The sequence below is a fragment of the Elephas maximus genome, chromosome 9, assembly GCF_024166365.1.
Source record: "Elephas maximus indicus isolate mEleMax1 chromosome 9, mEleMax1 primary haplotype, whole genome shotgun sequence".
In the NCBI taxonomy this organism is placed as follows: domain Eukaryota; kingdom Metazoa; phylum Chordata; class Mammalia; order Proboscidea; family Elephantidae; genus Elephas; species Elephas maximus.
Genome location: NC_064827.1, coordinates 5,475,629 through 5,495,095, shown reverse-complemented (window position 1 = coordinate 5,495,095; position 19,467 = coordinate 5,475,629). Strand labels below are relative to the sequence as shown.

Below are 19,467 nucleotides of genomic sequence, written 5' to 3'. Positions count from 1 at the left end.
TCATCTCCATTAAGTGAGATGTGCAAGCACGTAATTGCAGGACTTCAACAGAATTCACGTGGTGACTGCACTACCAGGGGTTCCTGAACTTCAGCGTACGTCAGGGGACCTGAAGAGCCTCTATGAACACAGGTGCCCGGATCCCATCCCCGGAGCTTCCGACTCGGTCATTCTTGGATAGGACCTCAGAGTTACACTTCTAGTAAGTTCTCAGGTGATTCTGATGCTGCTGGTTCTGCTGGGAACCATACTTTGAGAACCACTGCTACAGACTTCTCAGTAACATTGAGAATTGTGTTGACTCACATTTTGTCAGCACCTTCAAAGCAAAAGCAAGGCGTCTCAGAGAGATTTTACAACTATCCCTAAAGACACTCTCTGAAAGCTTGCTAAGTCATTAGTAGAAATTGTGAAGAGAATCTGATCAGCTACTATTTTAAAAAACTCAAGGAAGTAAACGCGTACCTATTACAGTACAAGAGCTCCTATTAGGAGTGGTAGTTGGTTAGGTATTTTTCAGCTGGTGGGACAGATGCACTGGCATACTGGAGTAAGCTTAATTGCCATGGGCATCAGTCTGTACCTTACAGAGATGGAGAGCAGAACAGTCCTAAATCTATTTAAATGCAGTGTAAGGGAGTTTCTATCACAATGGCGAGGAAGGACAGATAATTTTTAGATGTCTACCTGGATCATGACAACTCCAATAACATCTTCAAATATAAAAATATATTAAAAATATGGGGAAAAAAAGGTCACCAAAGAAAATACTAAAATTCCTGATGTCACCATATTGTCAAAAGTGCTTGTAGTACATTTAGATATTGTTCATAGCATTGAACCTACAAGCACAATTACCAAAAAAATAAAAAGGTAAAATAAATATATTAAGCTTTTATTAAGTTAGTATAATTCCTATGATGGTTAGCATAACTCAGTCACAACTGGTGGTCGAGTTGTAACTGTTTATAATCGATATACGGAAGGCATGCAATGCTAAGTTCGTCTTCCGTACATCCGCTAAGACAACACTTTTCTGAATATCCTCTGCGTTTTCTTTGGGGATGATTCCCCCAAAACAAATCACTTGAGGCTTTCATTTTGTTCGTATGTTTCTCCTGAAATTCCATGATCTCATGACTATCTGGGTGGCTGTGTGAAGAGGAAACTTCTCTCGTCTTATCAGGTGGGGAGTGGTTCTTGCGACGCTGATGTTCAGTTAGTGACTGCATCTTCGAACTGTTGATTGCTTCTTCCGTAGAGGCGGCCGTAGAGACTGTGGAGAGACAAGAAAACCCTACTTTATTAAAATATTCTTTAGATGAAAATTTAATGATAATACTAGAATACCAAAATTGGTCCGATATTGAAGAATTATCACATTTTAAATAAAGAATAGAAGGTATGGTTATTCAAAATATATCATTTTTAAGTAACATAGTTTTAGGTAGTGTTTTCTTATAAAAAGGCTTAGAAACCTTTGCACGTATTTTGTATTAACTTTTTTTTTATTGAGATATAATTCACATTATTTTTAAACGTGAATTTTAAATTATACACTTGAGTGGTTTTTAGTATATTCACAAGGCTGTGCAACCATCATCAGTAATTCTAGAACATTTTTACTACCCCAGAAAGAAACCCTGTATCCTTAGAAGTCACTCCCATTTCCGTCTGCTGCCAGCCCCCTGCCAACCACTAATCTCTCTATCTCTAGGGATTTGCTTATTACGGACATTTCACAGAATGGAATCATGGCGTAGGTGACCTTTTGTGTCAGGATTCTCTCGCTGAGCATCATGTTTTCAAAGTACATCCGTGCTGTATCATGTGTCAGTGCTTCAGTCCTTTTTATAGCTCCACTGTACGAATGGTCCACATTTTATCTATTCGTCAGTTGGTAGACATTTGGGCCGCTTCCATTTTTTTGCTCTTTTGAATGCTGCCATGAACATTTGTGTACAAGTTTTTACATGAGCATGTTTTTAGTTCTCGTGGTTATACACCTAGGAGTGGAACTGCTGGATCATACGGAATTCTACAGTTTAAGTTTTTGAGAAACTGCCGAACTGTTTTCCGCAGTGGTGGCATCATTTTACATTCCCACCGTTGATGTGTAAGAGTTCCAATTTCCCCACATCCTTGCCAACACTTGTTATTTTCCATTTTTTGATTATAGTCATCCTAGTGGGTGTGAAGTGGTTTTGATTTCCGTTTCCCTAATAACTGATGGTGGAGCGGTGGTTAAGAGCCACAGCTGCTAACCAAAAAGGTCTGCAGTTCGAATCCACCAGGCACTCCTTCTTGTCCTATAGGGTCGCTATGAGTCGGAATTGACTCCACAGCAGTGGGTTTTGGTTTTAATGACTAATGATGCTGAGGGTCTTTTCATGTGCTTATTGGCCATTTGTATATCTTTTTGGAGAAATGTCTATTCAAATTCTTTGTCCATTTTTAAAATTGGGTTGTCTATTTACATTTTATAATTAAGTGGTTAGTAGAAACCATTTTGTTCTTCATTGAAATATAAAGAAATGAAGGAGTGGTGATATGTTCAAAGTACAGTGAACCGCTTGTTACTAACATTCACGATCATATTGCTTTTAACTTATTCAGTATTACTGGAAAGAAATGAAATGAGCTCCAGGAGGTTATTATTTGGAGGCTTGTTAAACTTCCATCATGGTCCCAGTCGATCCACAATCCCTTCGAGGAGAACATATTTGCCCACACCCCTTAGACAACCATGTTCTGAACCACGGGACTCTACCTGATCGCCATAGTTGAACAGACTGGAAGCTGGCACCTGATCCCGAAGATACAAATCTATTACAGTGGCCCACAAGTAATCCATGCCATGTGGGAAAAAATGAATTGCCTGGTCATTTTCTCTCTCTTTGGAATTAGAACTAAGAAATAATGAGGCGTTCCTGAGAACCAAAGCTGAAAGGATTCTATGAGGCTCGTCATGATAAGCTAAGTCGTAAAGGAAGACACAGAAGATTCAAAAAGAGAGAAAGTGATTTTTAAGAGCTGATGTGATTCCTTAGACTTTTCAGAGCCTTTCCAGGTCTATTTCTAGACCTTGTTTGTTTTTATACTAACTCTCACTTTTCTTGAGGTTATTGAGGTGAATCTCTTCCTTTTAGTTAAAGAATTCTATTAGAACACCCTTTAATAGCTTTGTATTTAACAAATGCTTAAGTTGAACTGTGGAACATTAAACTGTAGGACAGATATTAAAGAACAAGTGCCAAAACAAAAGCAGTCGATAACAAAGTGACCAAGTCATCTAAGACATGAATATGCACTGAGGGGAAAAGGTGAACTGAACTGTCTTGGCTTCGTGGATGAGCCGTGCCATGTTCTGACTTAAAGAGAAAAAAAGGCAGATAATAAGAAGGGAACTTTCATGAAAGAGGGGAACTAGGGCCTGGTCAATTAAAAGGTACATGTCTGATTGGGAAGACAGAGCTAAAGGTGTACTTTAAAGGGAAACAAGCTACACTCATCAGAAAACAGGAAGGGGTAAAAATGAGTATTAACTCAAATGAATTTGAAATAGAGCAACAGACAACCCAAAGGAGAAAAAAGGGGAAAAAAATAATGAAATACATAACCATCACAACAAATATAAAAAGGTTAAGAAAACCACAAGTTAGTTCTTTATAAGAGTAATCAGATGGACAGAAGTCCAGCCAGACTAACGCAGAAAGATGAAAACGAACAAAATCTAGTAGGAAAAAGGGGATAGCCACAGGTATAACCACAATTGAAGTATCATGAATGTTTATAAATTTTCAAACCTAGATAAAATGCATAAATTCCTAAAAAATACAAGATGCCAAAACTGGCACATGGAGACTTAAATACACTAACAATACTACAAAAAAAAAAAAAGCACAGTCACAGTATTTAAGAAAAATGCAGACAGAGATTCCACCTATTTTTCAAGACCAGTAGATCCCAACAGCACAGTATAGTTGTTCCAGGATAAGAGGAAAAGAGTGAAAGCTGCCCAGCTCATTTTATGAAGCTAGTACAACACTTACTGTGCCGGAACACCAACTGAGATGTTTCAACACATGGATGCAACACTGCAGGTGCTCAATCATCTACGCCAAGAAATCTGGAAGACGGCCACCTGGCTGACCGACTGGGACAGGTCCGTATCTGTGCCCATTCCAAAGAAAGGTGAGCCAGCACAATGCAGAAATTATCGAACAATATCATTAATATTACATGCAAGTAAAATTTTGCTGAAGAGAGTTTAAAAAATGGTCTTAGCAGTATACTGACAGCGAACTGCTAGAAATTCAAGCTGGGTTCAGAAGAAGATGTGGAATGAGGGATATCATTGCTGATATCAGATGGATCTTAGGGAAAGCAGAGAATACCAGAAAGATGTTTTCCTGTGTTTTATGCAATTTTTTTGCATATTTGACTATGCAAAGGCATTCGACTGTGTGGATCATAACAAATCATGGATACCATTGTGAAGAATGGGAATTCCTGAACACTTAATGGTGCCCATAAGGAACCTGTACATAGACCAAGAGGTAGTCATTCAAACAGAACAAGGGGGTACTTCATGGTTTAAAGTCAGGAAAGGCGTGTGTCAGGGTTGCATCCTTTCACCACACTTATGCAATCTGTATGTTGAAGAAATAAATAATCGAAGAAACTGTACTGTATGAAGAAGAATGAGGCATCAGGATTGAGGGAAGACTCATTAACAACCTGTGTTATGCAGATGACACAACCTTGCTTGCTGAAAGTGAAGAGGACTTGAAGCCCTTACTGATGAAGACCAAAGACCACAGCCTTCGGTATGGATTACACCTCAACATAAAACAAAAAACGGCACAACTGGACTGATGAGCAACATCATGATAAATGGAGAAAACACTGAAGTTGTCAAGGCTTTCATTTTACTTGGATCCACAATCAATGCCTGTGGAAGCAGTAGTCGAGAAATCAAATGACGAATTGCATTGAGGAAATCCGCTAAAAATGATCTCTTTAAAGTGTTAAAAAAACAAAGATGTCACTTTGAGGACTAAGGTGCATGTGACTCAAGCCACGGTATTTTCAGTCATGTCACATGCATGTGAAAGCTGGACAATGAATAAGGAAGAAGACCTGATGCTTTTGAATTACGGTGTTGGTGAAGAATATCGAATATACCATGGACTGCCAGAGGAATGAACCCAATGTGTCTTGGAAGAAGTACAGCCAGGATGCAACTTAGAAACGTGGATGGCGAGACCTCATCTCACGTACTTTGGATGTGACCAGGAGGGACCAGTAGAGAAGGACGTCATGCTTGGTAAAGTAGAGGGTCTGTGAAAAAGAGGAAGACCCTCAACAAGATCGACTGACACAGTGGCTCCAACAATGGGCTCAAACAGCAATGATTGTGAGGATGGGGCAGGACCAGGCAGTGTTTCATTCTGTTGTACATAGGGTCGCTATGAGCTGGAGTTGACTTGACAGCACCTACCAATTACAACGGTATCATATTTATTCCAAAACTAGATAAAAACGATATGACATTAAAAAATTATTTACAAGCCCATTTCACTTATATATGTTGATTCAAAAGTCCCAAATAAGGTATTAGTTAACTGAACCCATAAACATCTTTTTAAAAAGTTATTAAGAAATGGTTTATCCCAGAAATGCATGAATAAGTCAAGATTAGAAAATCTATCAATGCAATTTACCACAATAGCCTCCCAGCTTCACTCTCTGTTGACTTTGCTTTCTACTTCATGAGAAAAGCGAAAAAATCAGAACCGAACTTTCATTTGTTCTCTTCACCACTGTTTTTTTTAAACTTATTTCTTAACATCTGTACCTGCATATTCTGCCTTCCGACCTAAGTATTTCCACAGTTGTGTATCCACTCTAAAGCCAGTTCCTCCAGTTACGTACTAATCTCATTTCTCACCTACTCAAGGACATCACTTCATCACTATATCCATCATCAGTTTTTCACTTCTACTGAATAACTCCCATCAGCAAACAAATGTTATTTCTCTCACTTAAAAACAAACAAACCACTTCTTTTGGCCCCATTTACCCTCCCATTTTTTTTCCCCTCTGTAGCAAAACTCCTTGATAGAGTTTTCTACATTCACTAATTAATTCCTGTCCTTTCATTCTGTCTTAAACCCACTCTACTCAGGCTTTTGTTCCATTACTCCACCAAAATTTCTCCTATCAAGGTCACAAATGACCTCCATTCAACAGCCAATTCTCATCTTACTTGACTTGTCCAAACACTCTCTCGATACACTTTCTTCATGGGGTCTCCAGGACGCCCCACTCTCTTGGTGTTCTTCCCACCTGACTGGTTGCTTCTTTTCTGTCTCCTCTGCAAGTGGCTTAACTATAGAGTAATCTTCTATCTTGGAAACACATACCTCTCATCTTAGTTATCTAGTGCTGCTATAACAGAAATACCACAAGTGGATGGCTTTAACAAAAAGACACTTATTCTCTCACAGTCTAGTAGGCTACAAGTCCAAATCAGGGGAAGCCTTTCTCTCTCTGTCAGTTCTGGGGGAACGTCTTTGTCATCAGTCTTTCCTTGATCAAGGAGCTTCTCAGCGCAGGGACCCTGTGTCCAAAGGACACATTCTGCTCCTGGCACACTTTCTTGGTGGTATGAGGTCCCATATCTCTCTGCTGGTCTCTCTCTTTTATATCTCAAGAGAGATTGGCTTAAAACACAAACTAATCTTGTAGATTGAGTCCTGTGTTATTAACAAAACTGCCACAAATCCCACCTCCTTAACATCATAGACGTAAGATTTACAACACATAGGGAAATCACATCAGATGACAAAATGGTGGGTAATCATACAATACTGGGAATCAGGGACTAGCCAAGTTGACACACATTTTTGGGGGACACAACTCAATCCATAATGCCTCTGGACAACTTCTAAATTATTCGCTGGAAATTATCAGGACAGATTAAATATAATTTTTTCTCATAGATTAATAATTTCAGATACAAATTCATATTGATAACCTAAACTCATTTTCTTTCTGCATATTTCAAAACGATGATGGATTTATTGCCACCTGATATTTCCACCTTTGCAAACTATCCTTTACATAGTTCCATAGTAACAGGTTTAATGGGTATAACAATTTTGAAATATCATCAGATATATTTTTATTTTTCTACAAATCTTGTTTCATCGTAGCTCTCCATTTACCGAATTAAAGGCATTTCTTCCTAGGTGGAAGGTGAATAAGAGCTAGAACAAAGGGGTCATTAATCAACTCTGAGTTTTAAAGCTGACCCTTTTTTATTAAGAAAATAGTTTCCAGAGAAATACTTGTTAAGAAAAGGAACCCCAAACTTTCCTTTAGTTAACAAGCTCAAACTTGGAGGTCTAATGGTAAAATGATGACTATAGTACAGGTAGTGAGAACACGGTATCTGATGTAAGAGAAATGCTCAACGTGAAGCAGAAAGGAAAGCCCTCCTTATAGCACCAAGAGAAAGGAACAAGAGAGAGAGGGAGAGGAGGTGAACCGGGGTCTTACTACTAAAAGGTGTGGTCCACTGGCTAGCAGCAGCAGCATCACCCAGGGTTTTTTTTCAACTACAGAATCTCTGGCCCCATCCCAGACCTAGTGAATTAGGATCTGTATATTAACAGGATTTCTCAGTGCTTCATACGTAATCCACATTAAAGTTGGAGAAGCACAGAACCAAGGTGGAAGAATCGGAGGAGAGACACTTCCTCCATTACAGGAAGACAAAAGGAATTTATGTGCAGGTACGTTTGATGAAGGAAAATGATCAAGATTCAGTCGTGATGGTTTCTGTTGCTTCTGTCTTTAAAAGTTTCCATTCTCCTAGCAGCTCTAAATTCCACTTGTTCATTCATTCATTAAAAAAAAGAGCTGATGAGTGCCCATAGTGTACCAGGCACTGTTTTAGTCATCTACATTAAAGACTCTTCGTGACATGAACTGCTTTCTTAATTTCAGAAATCTTGATTTTTGTTAAGATTTGTCCAGATCAAATCAGCTGAATTACTTTGAGGCAATGCTTTCAATGATACCCTGCTATTAATAGTCCATAAATAAAGTATATTTTCTCTTAAAATGGTAGACCATGTTGGGACTAAAATGTGGTAGTTATAAAACATAACAACGTAGTTGGAAGATACTGATGGATCTGAAACAAGAATATTCTTCCTAAATGCTCCTTAAAAGCAGTAAGTATATTGCCGTTTTCGTGAGCTGCTGTAGAGTTGGCCCCCAACTCATGGCAACCCCACACACAACAGAGCCTAATGCTGCCCGCTCCTACACAAACCCTGTGATAGGTTGTGGCTCAGGCCCTTGTGAGCCATAGGGTTTTCACCGGCTGGTTTTCAGAAACAGATCACCAGGACTTTCTTCCCAGTCTTAGTTTGGAAGTTCTGCTGAAACCTGTTCAGCATCAGTGCAACGTGCAAACCTCCACTAATAGATGAGTGATGGCTGCACGTGAGGTGCGTTAGCTGGGAATCAAACTGGGGTCTCCCACATGGAAGGTGAGAATTCTACCACTGAACCATCACTGTCCCCACAAGAAGTATAAATTCAATATATATTAGGCACCTACTATGTGTTAAAAAAAAAAAAAATTTTTTTTTTTTTAATGTGTAGGCCCTCAGCTCAGCATTTCAGATTAAAACATTTGAGTTGGGATGATATTCAGGGTTGGCTTTATGGGAGTAAGACCTGTGCGAAGAGGCCCAGGGCTTAGAAGGACCCTGCATTTGGTTTAAAGCTCTGTTGTCATTGGTTTGACTATCTCAGTAATTTTGCCTTTGAACTTGTAAGTGAAGTTTAAGTATGTGACCTTCCTAAGTAAAGTCTGATGGGACAATGGACCATGCATGTGAACAGAGAAGACTCAAAAGACAGTTTAAAAAATCCTTCTTAATGATCCTTTCCTGATTTTTCAGCAAAGGAATCCTGCATTTTCATTTTGCACTGGGCCTGGCAAATTACACAGCCAGTCCTGATGACACGCAGGGTCCTCGGGTGGTACAAATGGTTTTGATCTTCTCTTACAATGCACTTGACTACAAGCCTCAAGTTTGGCGGCTGGTGCCCACACAGTGGTGCCCTGAAGAAAGGCCTAGAGATCTGTGAAGATTACAGCCAAGAAAATCCTACGGAGCAGTTCTGCTCTGTCACATGGGGTCACCATGAGTAGGAACTGATGCATGGCAACGGGTTTGGTTTTGATGATAGTCACATGAACTCTGTGCTAGATACCGTGGTACAAGTAAGGCAGGAGTGATTAGCTATGAAAGGGTCAGTAACGACTTCAAAGGGAACATGATACCAAAGTTGGGTTTTAAAGGGCAGTAAGTCTGCCAGGTGACAAGGCCACTCCAGACAAGGCAGGCTAGGGAAGCATCAGCTTTCTCACATCAATGTGCGGTCCGATATGCGCACGCTTATTTCTTCTAGGTTAAAAAACGAGAGAGAGAGATCCATACAGACTTTGCGTATCTTCAACATATACCGTTTTTGTTTGTACGTTTCTTTTTTTAATTGTGTACTAGGCACAAATCCCACTTCCTGGGGACGACCGCCTGGCAGAGCAGATTCGAGGCTGACCGGTGTACAGAGGTGGGCAAGCATGGCTTTGGTTTAGGGTTTTACCTGGCTGCGTGCCTGTGCCCCTACCGGGGGGCAGCGCTCGGGGGCGTGGGCGCCCGGCGCGCAGGAAGGCTCCCACCGCGTCCACAGCGCGGGGCACCGGCTGCCGGTAACGGGGTTCCTCCGGGAACAGGCTCCAGTCTTCCAGGCCACAGAGCTGTACTATTTCCTGCATCAGGTGCCTGCCGCATAGCTTCTTGGCCCGGGCGGCGCTGCCCAGCTCAAGGGAGGACAGAACCAGCAGGAGCCCGATCGGCTGCCCACACAAGCGGAGGAGACGCGGCATCCCCGGACCCCGCCGGCCCGTCGCGGCCCCTAACTGTCGTCCACGCCGCCCTGCCCCGCTCTGCGCCTGCGCCTGACGGAGTCTCCCCCGCGCGCTTACGCCGCCGGCTTCTGAGCGCATGCGGCCTAGCGAGAACGGCCAGTGAACGAAGCAGGCGCGAGCCGACGTTGGCTCCTGAGCACGTGCGGGCCCCGCGAGAAGACAGAGGTGGGGCCGCCGCGAGGACAGCGGAGGCTTCTGAGCGCATGTGGACCGAGGGAGAACAGGGCGGCGAACTGGGCAGGCCCGCAGGGGCCCCTAACGGTCGTCCAAGGCGCCCTGCCCCCGCTCTGCGCCTGCGCCTGCGCCTGCGCCTGACGGAGTCTCGCGCGCTTACCCAGCCGGCTTCTGAGCGCATGCGGGCCTCGCGAGACCGGCCAGGAGGAACTGAGCAGGCGCGAGCCGACGGCGGCGCCTGAGCACGTGCGGGCCTCGCGAGAACGCACAGGTGACGCCACGGCGGCGGCCGCGGGAGAGCAATCCGGCGAGGCCGCAGCGACGACGACGGAGGCTTCTGAGCGCGTGCGGTCGCGGGAGGACGCAGAGGCGAGGCCGCAGCGACGACCATGGAGACTTTTGAGCGCGTGCGACCGGGGGAGAACGCTGAGGTGAGGCGAGGCGCGGGTCTATGGCGATCGCGGGGGCGTCTGAGCGCGTGCGGCCGCGGGAGAGCGCTGAGCCGAGAGCGCGGCGACGACGACGACGATAGTGGCCACCTCACAGTTCTCAGGCTCCGAAGGGCAGCAGGCTCCTTCCGTAAGGCCAGAAATACCTCATTTTTCTCGCCTTCCTCACTGGAGAGATTCAGCAGATAAAACATGGGAGCGTGGGGCCCCAGTCACCGAGCATGTGGTCACAAAAGCTCCCGCTCTCTCCACCTGGAGTGGCTTTTCCACCCTCTTTGTCCAGCTTTTCATGAGACTTTGCTTCCGCAGAGAAACCTCTCACGCCCTCGGTGTCTGTCCCGCGAGGTGTGTCTGTGCACTGGTGTGAGAACTGTCTCCCCGCGCCCCAGGCTTCCTGTGCCCTGGCCCTTGGCCCCCCGTCAGCGGGTGTTAAAACGCCGAGGTGCCAGGCCACGTGCAGGTGCTTCCCAAGTCAGTCCAAAGATTCTTCAGAAAATCCCTGCCCGTTCCAAGGGGGAAACGGTCCTTAGCCCCAGTCTCCAGAACAGAGACTTAGGGGTGCTGCCTCAGGGACCTCGGATGAAAATCTGGTTCCTCCGGTCACAGATTCGGGGCACTTGCCCATTTCCACGTTGTGACTCGTTTGCCCAGGGACCCCTAGAGGATTTGCCCCTAAGAATGCCGGCAGGACGTGCAGTTTTAGATGGGATAAAGTGCGAAATTAGGAGGGACGGGACGGAAGTGCAGTGCAACAGGTATAGGTTGCTTTGTCATTGTAAGTTAAGTTTTAAAAAAATGTATGTATGTGTCGGTCCAGAAGAAGGAATCGTGGTGGCACAGTGGTTAAAGCGCCGGTTGGTTCAACCCACCAGCTGCGGTGCTGCAGAAAGACGTGGCGGCCTGCTTCTGTGAAGATTACAGCCTTGGAAACCCTATGGGGCAGGTGTCTGTTCTATAGGGTCGCTGTGAGCCGGGATCCACTCCGTTGCAAGCTTTGATTTTCTGGTTTGGCTCAGCAGCTATGTTGCCAGCCACAAGGGGGCAGCCAGAGGCCTTTCAGGAGTAGTAAGTATTAAGGTGCCAAAGCCATAGGGTGGCGCCAGCTTAATTGTCAGTGACATTCTTGGGACTTCGCTGTACAGTTTTATTTTTCTCCCTCAGTCCTCAGTCTTTCTGACTCTGTGTGTCTCTCCTGCCTTTCCCATTCCCCCAGCTTTGCCTTGTTTCCCAGTGGCATCCATGAGAGCTGTTAAATTAAGTAGCAATCAGGGATTTTTTAAAAAGGTCGATGTGATGTAGCTTGGCAAAATTTCATCGTCTTCTTTGAATTACGGCTAATAACCAAGCTGTAGTGGACCGTGAGTCCCATTCAGGACTTTATCAGAGAATTCCTGTGAGAAAGGAAAATACCCGTTATACTCAAAGGAAGATTAAATAAATAAAGGATCTCTCGATCAATATATGTGTGAACTCAGCAAATTTGATTAGATTTGCATTCTCTTTGCACTATTTATATTCTTGCCTTGCTTTGTATTTCTCTACTCACATACTGTATCTTTGTTAGCAGACCTCTAAAATGAAATGTATTCAAGTCGAGCTCCCAATAAAAGGTTAGTCTGCACTGGCTGTGAGGGAGCGAGGGGAGGGGGGCAAAACTGTGGCTATTGTCAGAATGCTTTCCTGTAAACTGCCCTTGTCCTTGAAAGATAGGCAGAATCATTTTCACAAAATACTCGTGCAGATTGGTTCTAGGGTGTTTGTAGGTTAGCTGTTACGTGACTTGTGGTTACTGTTTCCTTACATTTTAATGTATAGTTTTTTTCAGCTCCTGTACTTTGAAGCATTTAAGCATTTTTGCTTCATGCTCCCCACCTGCAGTTGCTCTATTCTTTGATAAAGCCTGCTTCTTTTTTCACTCCTAACCAAGTAAGAATTTTGTTTTTCAACATGTTTTACTTTTCTGTATGTTTATCTATCTTGTTCTACCAGAATGTAAATTTCATACAGGTAGGGTCTTTTGTCTATTTTAGTGTTTACTACTACTGCTACCCGCTGTTGTTGAGTCGGTTATGACTTATAACGACCCTACAGGACAGAGTAGAACTTCCCCAGAGGGTTTCCAAGGAGCGGCTGGTGGATTTGAACTGCTGACTTTTTGGTTAGTAGCTGAGCTCTTAAGCACTGCACCACCAGGGCTCCATTTTAGTGTTTAGGAGATATAAATGAAATGTCCCCAAGCACAAGAAGCTTGGACTTACTTTAATTATATTGAAAACCTAATTGAATGAAACCATTCCTGGTTAAGTGTTTCAGTGAATTATGGAGAATTTAAATAAAAATAATTTATAGAAAGGGGAGATATGGGCTGCAATGGTCTTGGAAGTCTTCAGCTAGGACACAGGACTTAGCTGGGCCTTGACGGATGAGTATTAAGAGGCAGGGCTGCCATTTCAGGAGGAAGACACAGTATGAGAAAGCAACCTGGCCAATACTTGTGTTAGGGTTAGTAGAAGATGAAGTATGGCTAGAGAATAAAGGGGTTTTAAAACTCAGACTTGGAGTTTAGATTTTACCCTGTTTATCCCATGGGGATTCGAGACCAAACCCACTGCCATAGAGTCGATTTCGACTCATGGTGAACCTGTAGGACAGAGTAGAACTGCCCCATAGAGTTTCCAAGAAGCACCTGGTGGATTCGAACTGCTGACCGTTTGGTTAGCAGCTGTAGCTCTTAACCACTATGCCACCAGGGTTTCCCCAAGGGTATCAGAGGGTATAAAATAATTTGTGGATAAGGTGTGGACAAGTTGAAGTACTCAAATATGTATGGAAGAGGAGGGAGAAAGATTGAAAGTGGAGAGACCAGCTAGAAGTCTCTGTCATTGTTCTGTGAGTTCATAAGAGCCAGGAATAGGATGGAAAGAGTGAGAACAAACAAAAATGAACAGGTGAAAGTGATATTTAAAAGAAGCATCATAGGATTTGATGTAAATCATGTAAACTGGAGTTGGAGGAGAGAGGAATTTAAAAAGACCCGAGCTTTGAGTTGTGGAGAATGAAAATGCTGATGACATTGAGAGGAATTGTGAGGGGAATTTGACCCAGGGTAAAGCTTTAGACATGATGAATTTGAGATGACTGTGAAACAAGCAAGAGAAATTGCCTAATAAAACTACTGGGAATACCAGGCTAGAAGTGTGGTGCAGTATCAGCCCTGGGGCTCCAGATGTGGAAGCCAGCCGTGGAGAGTTGTGAGCGAAAGCCATGAAACTTAATGAACTCTGGCTGACGGCAGTGTATATGGCTTCAAAACAGAAAAGAAGAGGGAATTTCATTTGGGGAGAAGAGAGAAAAAGCTAAAGAAGGAGAAAAGCAGATGGAGTCAAAGAGGATGCAAGCAGAATGATACCATGTCGGGAAAGCAAAAGAAAAAGAGAATCTTAACAGAGGGCCATTAATAGAGCCAAATATCAAAGAGAATGGAACTAAGAATAGCCACTGAGTTTAGGCGTTGGAGGCCAGAGTGGAATCTAACAGAGTCGGATTGGATTAGGGAAGCCTGTTCATTGTGAATCCCAGAGGGATTGAGAGGTAAAGAATTAGAAGCAGTTTGATTAGTTTGGCAGAGAAAGGGTTAATGTGAAGATAATTTTCTTTGCTTATTAAAGGTACTACAGTGGGCTTACTGACCCACTCAGAGAGAGCTGAGCGCCTTCAGGCAGGAGGCTTGCTGGTGGAGTGGGGTGTGTCCAGGCACTTGTTGGCAGAGCTGGAGGAGCTGTAACACTTGCCTGAGCAGGGCAGCGGCGGAGAGGAGGCCTGCCCTAAGGGGGCCGAAGAGGCTTGTTGTAAAGGGAATACTAAGGGGGCCAAGAGGAGGCCTGTCCTGAGGGGATATGCATGGCAAAGAGAGAGCACTCTTCATTTTGAGGGAGTCTTCCAGGCCTTCCTGTGTGTTCCCTGACATTGGCCCTCTTCCTGTTACTTCCAAGTTAATTCTGATCCCGTGTTACTTTCCTAATAAACCATGTAATTGCTGAGTATGATCTGTGAGTTCTGTGTGGCCATTGCAGTGAATTATCAAATCCAGCAGACAAGCAGAGAATACCGTGGGGAGGATAGCTGTGTCAGGCTTGGTAAAAGTTGGGGAGTTGAGATATGTCCAACCTCCACCACACAGGATATCAACTTTGGGCTGATCCTGATGGTGATTCTTATTCTCCCTGGAGTTAGACAAGGTCTGACACTATCACTACCACCTTATAGAGACCAAGTCACTGAACGGTGGCAAAAGACCCCAGTGTTGTCAGTTAAGTACGAGGTAAGAACTAGTGGAAGGTGGAGTAGGGAGGAGTCCTTGGAGAGAATGAAGTTCTGGAATTCACTTTTAGAAATAATACTTGGGAGTAAATAAGATAAAAATAGAAGGGTTAAATCAACAAGAAAGATTCCATGATGAAAATTCGTTTCTTGAAAAATGTTGACTTTCTTCCTGAAGTTTCACATTCTTTTGGTCTCTACTTCCTCATTCAAGAAAAAAAAATTCGAGAAGAAGTGCAAAAAATGGCCTTAGTGAGTACTTAATCCCAGAGATTTAGTTATGATTAGCTATGTGTGGAATTCGGAATATGAGAATTGCTGTCTTCATACCCTGTAATTCTGTGTACAGATATTTGTTGGAGGGAAATAACTTGTTATTTAGGTGCATTTTCTGTATAAATGCTGGGTAAAAAATGTGGTGGTTAATTTTTTTTTAATTGTGCTTTGGGCGAAAGTTTACAGCTCAAGTTAATTTCTATGCAAAAATTTATACACGTTGTTTTGTGACATTGGTTGCAATCCCCATGGTCTGACAGCGTTCCCCCCCTTTCCACTCTGGGTTTATTGTGCACATTTATCCAGTTGCTGTCCCTTCTTACCTTCTCGTCTTGCTTTTGGACAGGTGTTGCCCATTTGGTGTCGTATATTTGGTTGAAATTAGAAGGCCGTTCCTCAGGTGTGTAATTTTTTGTTTTAGAGACCTAACTTTTGCCTGAAAAGTGGGCTTAGGAAATGGTTTCAGTTCTAGGTTAGCAGAGTGTTGGGGGAGGGCATAGTTTCGGGGGTTCTCTCGTGTATTCGAACTAAGAAGCTCATTCCTCACATGTGTTAATTTTTGTTTTATAGACCTGTCTAATCTTTGTCTGAAAAGTGGGCTTAGGGAATGGTTTCAGGTCTGGGTTAGCAGAATGTCAGGGGCCATAGTTTCAGGAGTTCCACCAGTCTCTGTCAGAACACGAAGTCTGATCTTTTTTCATGAATTTGAAACCTGTTCTACTTTTTTCTCCACTCTGCTCCAGACTCTGTTGTTATCCCTGTCACAGCTGTCAATGGTGGTAGCCGGACACCATCTAGTTCTTTTCTCGGGCTGGTAGAGCCTCTGGTTCATGCAGTCCTTTAGTCCTTTGAGTTTATATTTTCCTTGTGTCTTAGGTTTTCCTCGAGATGGGTTTGGGCCAGTAGATGTATCTTAGATGGCCACATGCAAGCTTATAAGACCCCAGATGCTACTCACCAAAGTGGGATGTAGAATATTTTCTTCATGAACTGTTACGCCAATTGACCTAGATGTCCCCTGAGACTATGGTCCCTGGCCCCCAGCCCTAGCTACTCGGTCCCTCATTATGTTTGAATGTGTCTAGGAAACTTCTATGCTTTTGGTTTGGTCCAGTTGTGCAGACATCCCCTATATTGTGTGTTGTCCTTCCCTTCACTGAAGTCGACACTTGGCTACTATCTAGTTAGTGATTTCTCCTCCCCCTCCGTCCCCACCCTTGTTAACTATTAAAGAATGCCTTTTTTTTTTTTCTGTGCGCGGAGCTTTTCTTTAGTTCTTATGATACTAGTCTCCTACAATATTTGTCCTTTTTTGACTGACTTATTTCACTGAGCATAATCTCCAGATTCATACATGTTGTGAGCTGTTTTGTGGATTCATCATTGTTCTTTATCAGTGCATAGTATTCCATTGTGTGTATGTGCCGTAATTCGTTTATCCATGCACCTGTTGATGGGCATTTAGGTTACTTCCATCGTTTTTGCTGCTGTGGATTAGTGCTGCAGTAAACATCTGTGTGCATATGTCTATTCCTGTGACAGCTCTTACTTCTCTAGGGTATATTTCTAGGAGTGGGATTGCTGGATTGTGTGGTAGTTCTATTTCTAGCTTTTTAAGGAAGTGCTGTATCATTTCCCAAAGTGGTTGTACCATTTTACATTCCCACCAGCAGGGCATAAGAGTTCCAGTGTCCCTACAACATCTCCAACAGTTGTTATTTTATGTTTTTTGGATTAGTGCCAGTATGTCAGGGTGGATGGTGTCTCAGTACAGTTTTCGTTTGCGTTTCTCTAATGGTTAATGATTGCAAGCCAAGCATTTCCTCGTGTGTCTGTTAGCCACCTGAATGTCGTCTTTGGTGAAGTGTCTGTTCATGTCCTTTGACCATTTTTAATTGGATTATTTGTCTTTTTGTTGTTGAGGCGTTGCAGTATTTTGTAGATTTTAAAAATTAGAGCCTCATCAGACATGTTCTAGCCAGCATTTTTTTTTTTTTTTCCAGCCTGTAGATTCTCTTTTTACTCTTTTTGGTGAAGTCTTTTGATGAGCATAAGTTTTTAAGAGTTACCTAGTGTCTCTTCTGGCGTCTGTGTATTGTTAGTTTGTACTGTTTTGTGCCATGCATTAGAGCACCTAGTATTTTCCCTATTTTTCTTCCATGATCTTTATCGTTTTAGATTTTATATTTAGGTCTTTGATCCATTTTGAGTTAGTTTCTGTATATGTGTGAGGTGTGAGTCCTGTTTCTTTTCTTTTTTTTTTTTTTTACCGGTGGACATCCAGTTTTGCCAACACTGTTAAAGAGATTGTCTTTTCCCCATTTAACGGACTTACGTCTTTTGTTGTACATCAGCTGCTATGGGTGGATTTATGTCTGGGTCTGAATTCTGTTGCATTGGTCTATGCGTATGTTGTACCAGGCTATATACTGTGGCTGTATAATAGGTTTTAAAATCAGTAGCGTGAGGCCTCCCACTTTGTTCTTCTTCTTCAGTAATGGTTTACTTATCTGGGGCCTCTACCCTTTCCATATAAAGCTGATGATTTGTTTCCTCATCTTGTTAAAGAATGCTATTGAAATTTGGACCCGGATTGCATTGTATCAGTAGATTGCTTTGGTTAGAATCGACATTTTCACAATGTTGAGTATGTGTTTCCGCTTACGTAGGTCTCTTGGTTTCTTGCAGTTGTGTTTTGTAGTTTTCTTTGATAGGTCTTTTACAGCACTGGTTAGATTTATCCCTAAATACTTGATCTTCTTGGAGGCTATTGTAAATGGTATTGATTTGGTGATTTCCTCTTCAACGTTCTTTTTGTCAATGTAGAGGAATCCAACAGATTTTTATATGTTTATCTTGTATCCTGATACTTTAATGAAACCTTCTGTTAGTTCCAGTAGTTTTCTTGTGGACTCTGGGAGTTTTCTGTGTATATGATCATATCATCTGAGAATATCATCTGAGAATAGGGGTACTTTTGCTTCTTCCTTACCAACTTGGATGCCATTTCTTTCTTTTTTTTTTTTTTTGCTTTATTGCTCTGGTTAGGACCTCCAGCACAGCGCTGAATAAGAGTGGTGATAAAGGGCATCGTTGTTTCAAGGGGAATGCTTTTAGTCTCTCTCCATTTAGAATGATGTTGGCTGTTGGCTTTGTATAAAGGCTCTTTATTATGTCGAGGAATTTCCTTTGTATTCCTATTTTGCAGACAGTTTTTATCATGAATGTGTGTTGGACTTTGTCAGATGCCTTTTCTGCATCAATTGATAGGATCATGTTCTTTTGTTTTATTTATGTGATGGATTACATTGATTGATTTTCTAATGTTGAACCATCCCTGCATACCTGGTATGAATCCCACTAGGTTATGGTGAATTATTTTTTTGATATGCTCTTGAATTCTGTTGGCTAGAATTTTGTTGAGATTTTTTGCGTCTATCTTCATAAGGATTATTGGTCTGTAATTTTCTTTTTTTTGCAGTGCCTTTATCTAGCTTTAGTACCAGGATTATGCTGGCTTCATTGAATGGGTTCGGGAGTATTCCTTCCTTTTGTATGCTCTCAAATACCGTTAGTAGTACTGGTGTTATCTTTTCTTTGAAAGTTTAGTAGAATTCTCCAGTGAAGCCATCTAGGCCAGGGCTTTTTTTTTTGTTGTTGGGACTTTTTTTTTTTTTAATTACCTCGTCATTCTCTTCTTTTGTTGTGAGTTTATTTAGTTTTTCTGCCTCAATGTGTGTTAATTTAGGTAGGTAGTGTGTTTTTAGAAATTTTTCCATTTTCTCTAGGTTTTCAAATTCGAGTACAATTTTTCATAGTATTCTGTTATGATCCTTTTAATTTCAGTTACATCTTGTCTTGGTTATCTAGTGCTGCTGTAACAGAAGTACCATAAATACCATAGCGTTAACAAGGAGAAATTTATTCTTTCACAGTCTAGTAGGCTACAAGTCTAAATTCAGGGCATCAGCTCCAGAGGAAGGCTTTCTCTGTTGGCTCTGGAAGAAGGTCCTTGTCATCAGTCCTCCTCTGGACTAGAAGTTTCTCCACGTAAGAACTCTGGGTCCAAAAGATGCATTCTGCTCCCGGTGCTGCTTTCTTGGTGGTATGAGGTATCCCTGTCTCTCTGCTCACTTCTTTCTTTTATATCTCAAAAGAGATTGGCTTAAAGAGCAATCTGATCTTGTAGATCTCATCAACATAACTGCCACTAATTCATCTCATTAACAT

General features: G+C 42.4%; 1 protein-coding gene across 1 annotated transcript; it reads right to left on the bottom strand.

Annotated features, from left to right (window-relative positions):
• Positions 1 to 931: 931 nt before the first annotated feature.
• Positions 932 to 9,976, bottom strand: INSL6 (insulin like 6). The gene is made up of 2 exons (XM_049896736.1): positions 9,694 to 9,976; positions 932 to 1,276 (listed from the first exon to the last, which is right to left on the bottom strand). The coding sequence occupies exons 1-2, from the start codon at positions 9,974 to 9,976 to the stop codon at positions 939 to 941; spliced, it is 621 nt and encodes a 206-aa protein (XP_049752693.1). The 3' UTR covers positions 932 to 938.
• Between the last annotated feature and the right edge of the window lie 9,491 nt (positions 9,977 to 19,467).

Excerpts from the sequence above, each read along its gene's own strand:
- INSL6 (XM_049896736.1), bottom strand. The coding sequence starts at position 9,976 with ATGCCGCGTCTCCTCCGCTTGTGTGGGCAGCCGATCGGGCTCCTGCTG. Across the intron at positions 1,277-9,693 it reads GGGCACAGGCACGCAGCCAG|TCTCTACGGCCGCCTCTACG; the intron begins GTAAAACCCTAA and ends GTCTCTCCACAG.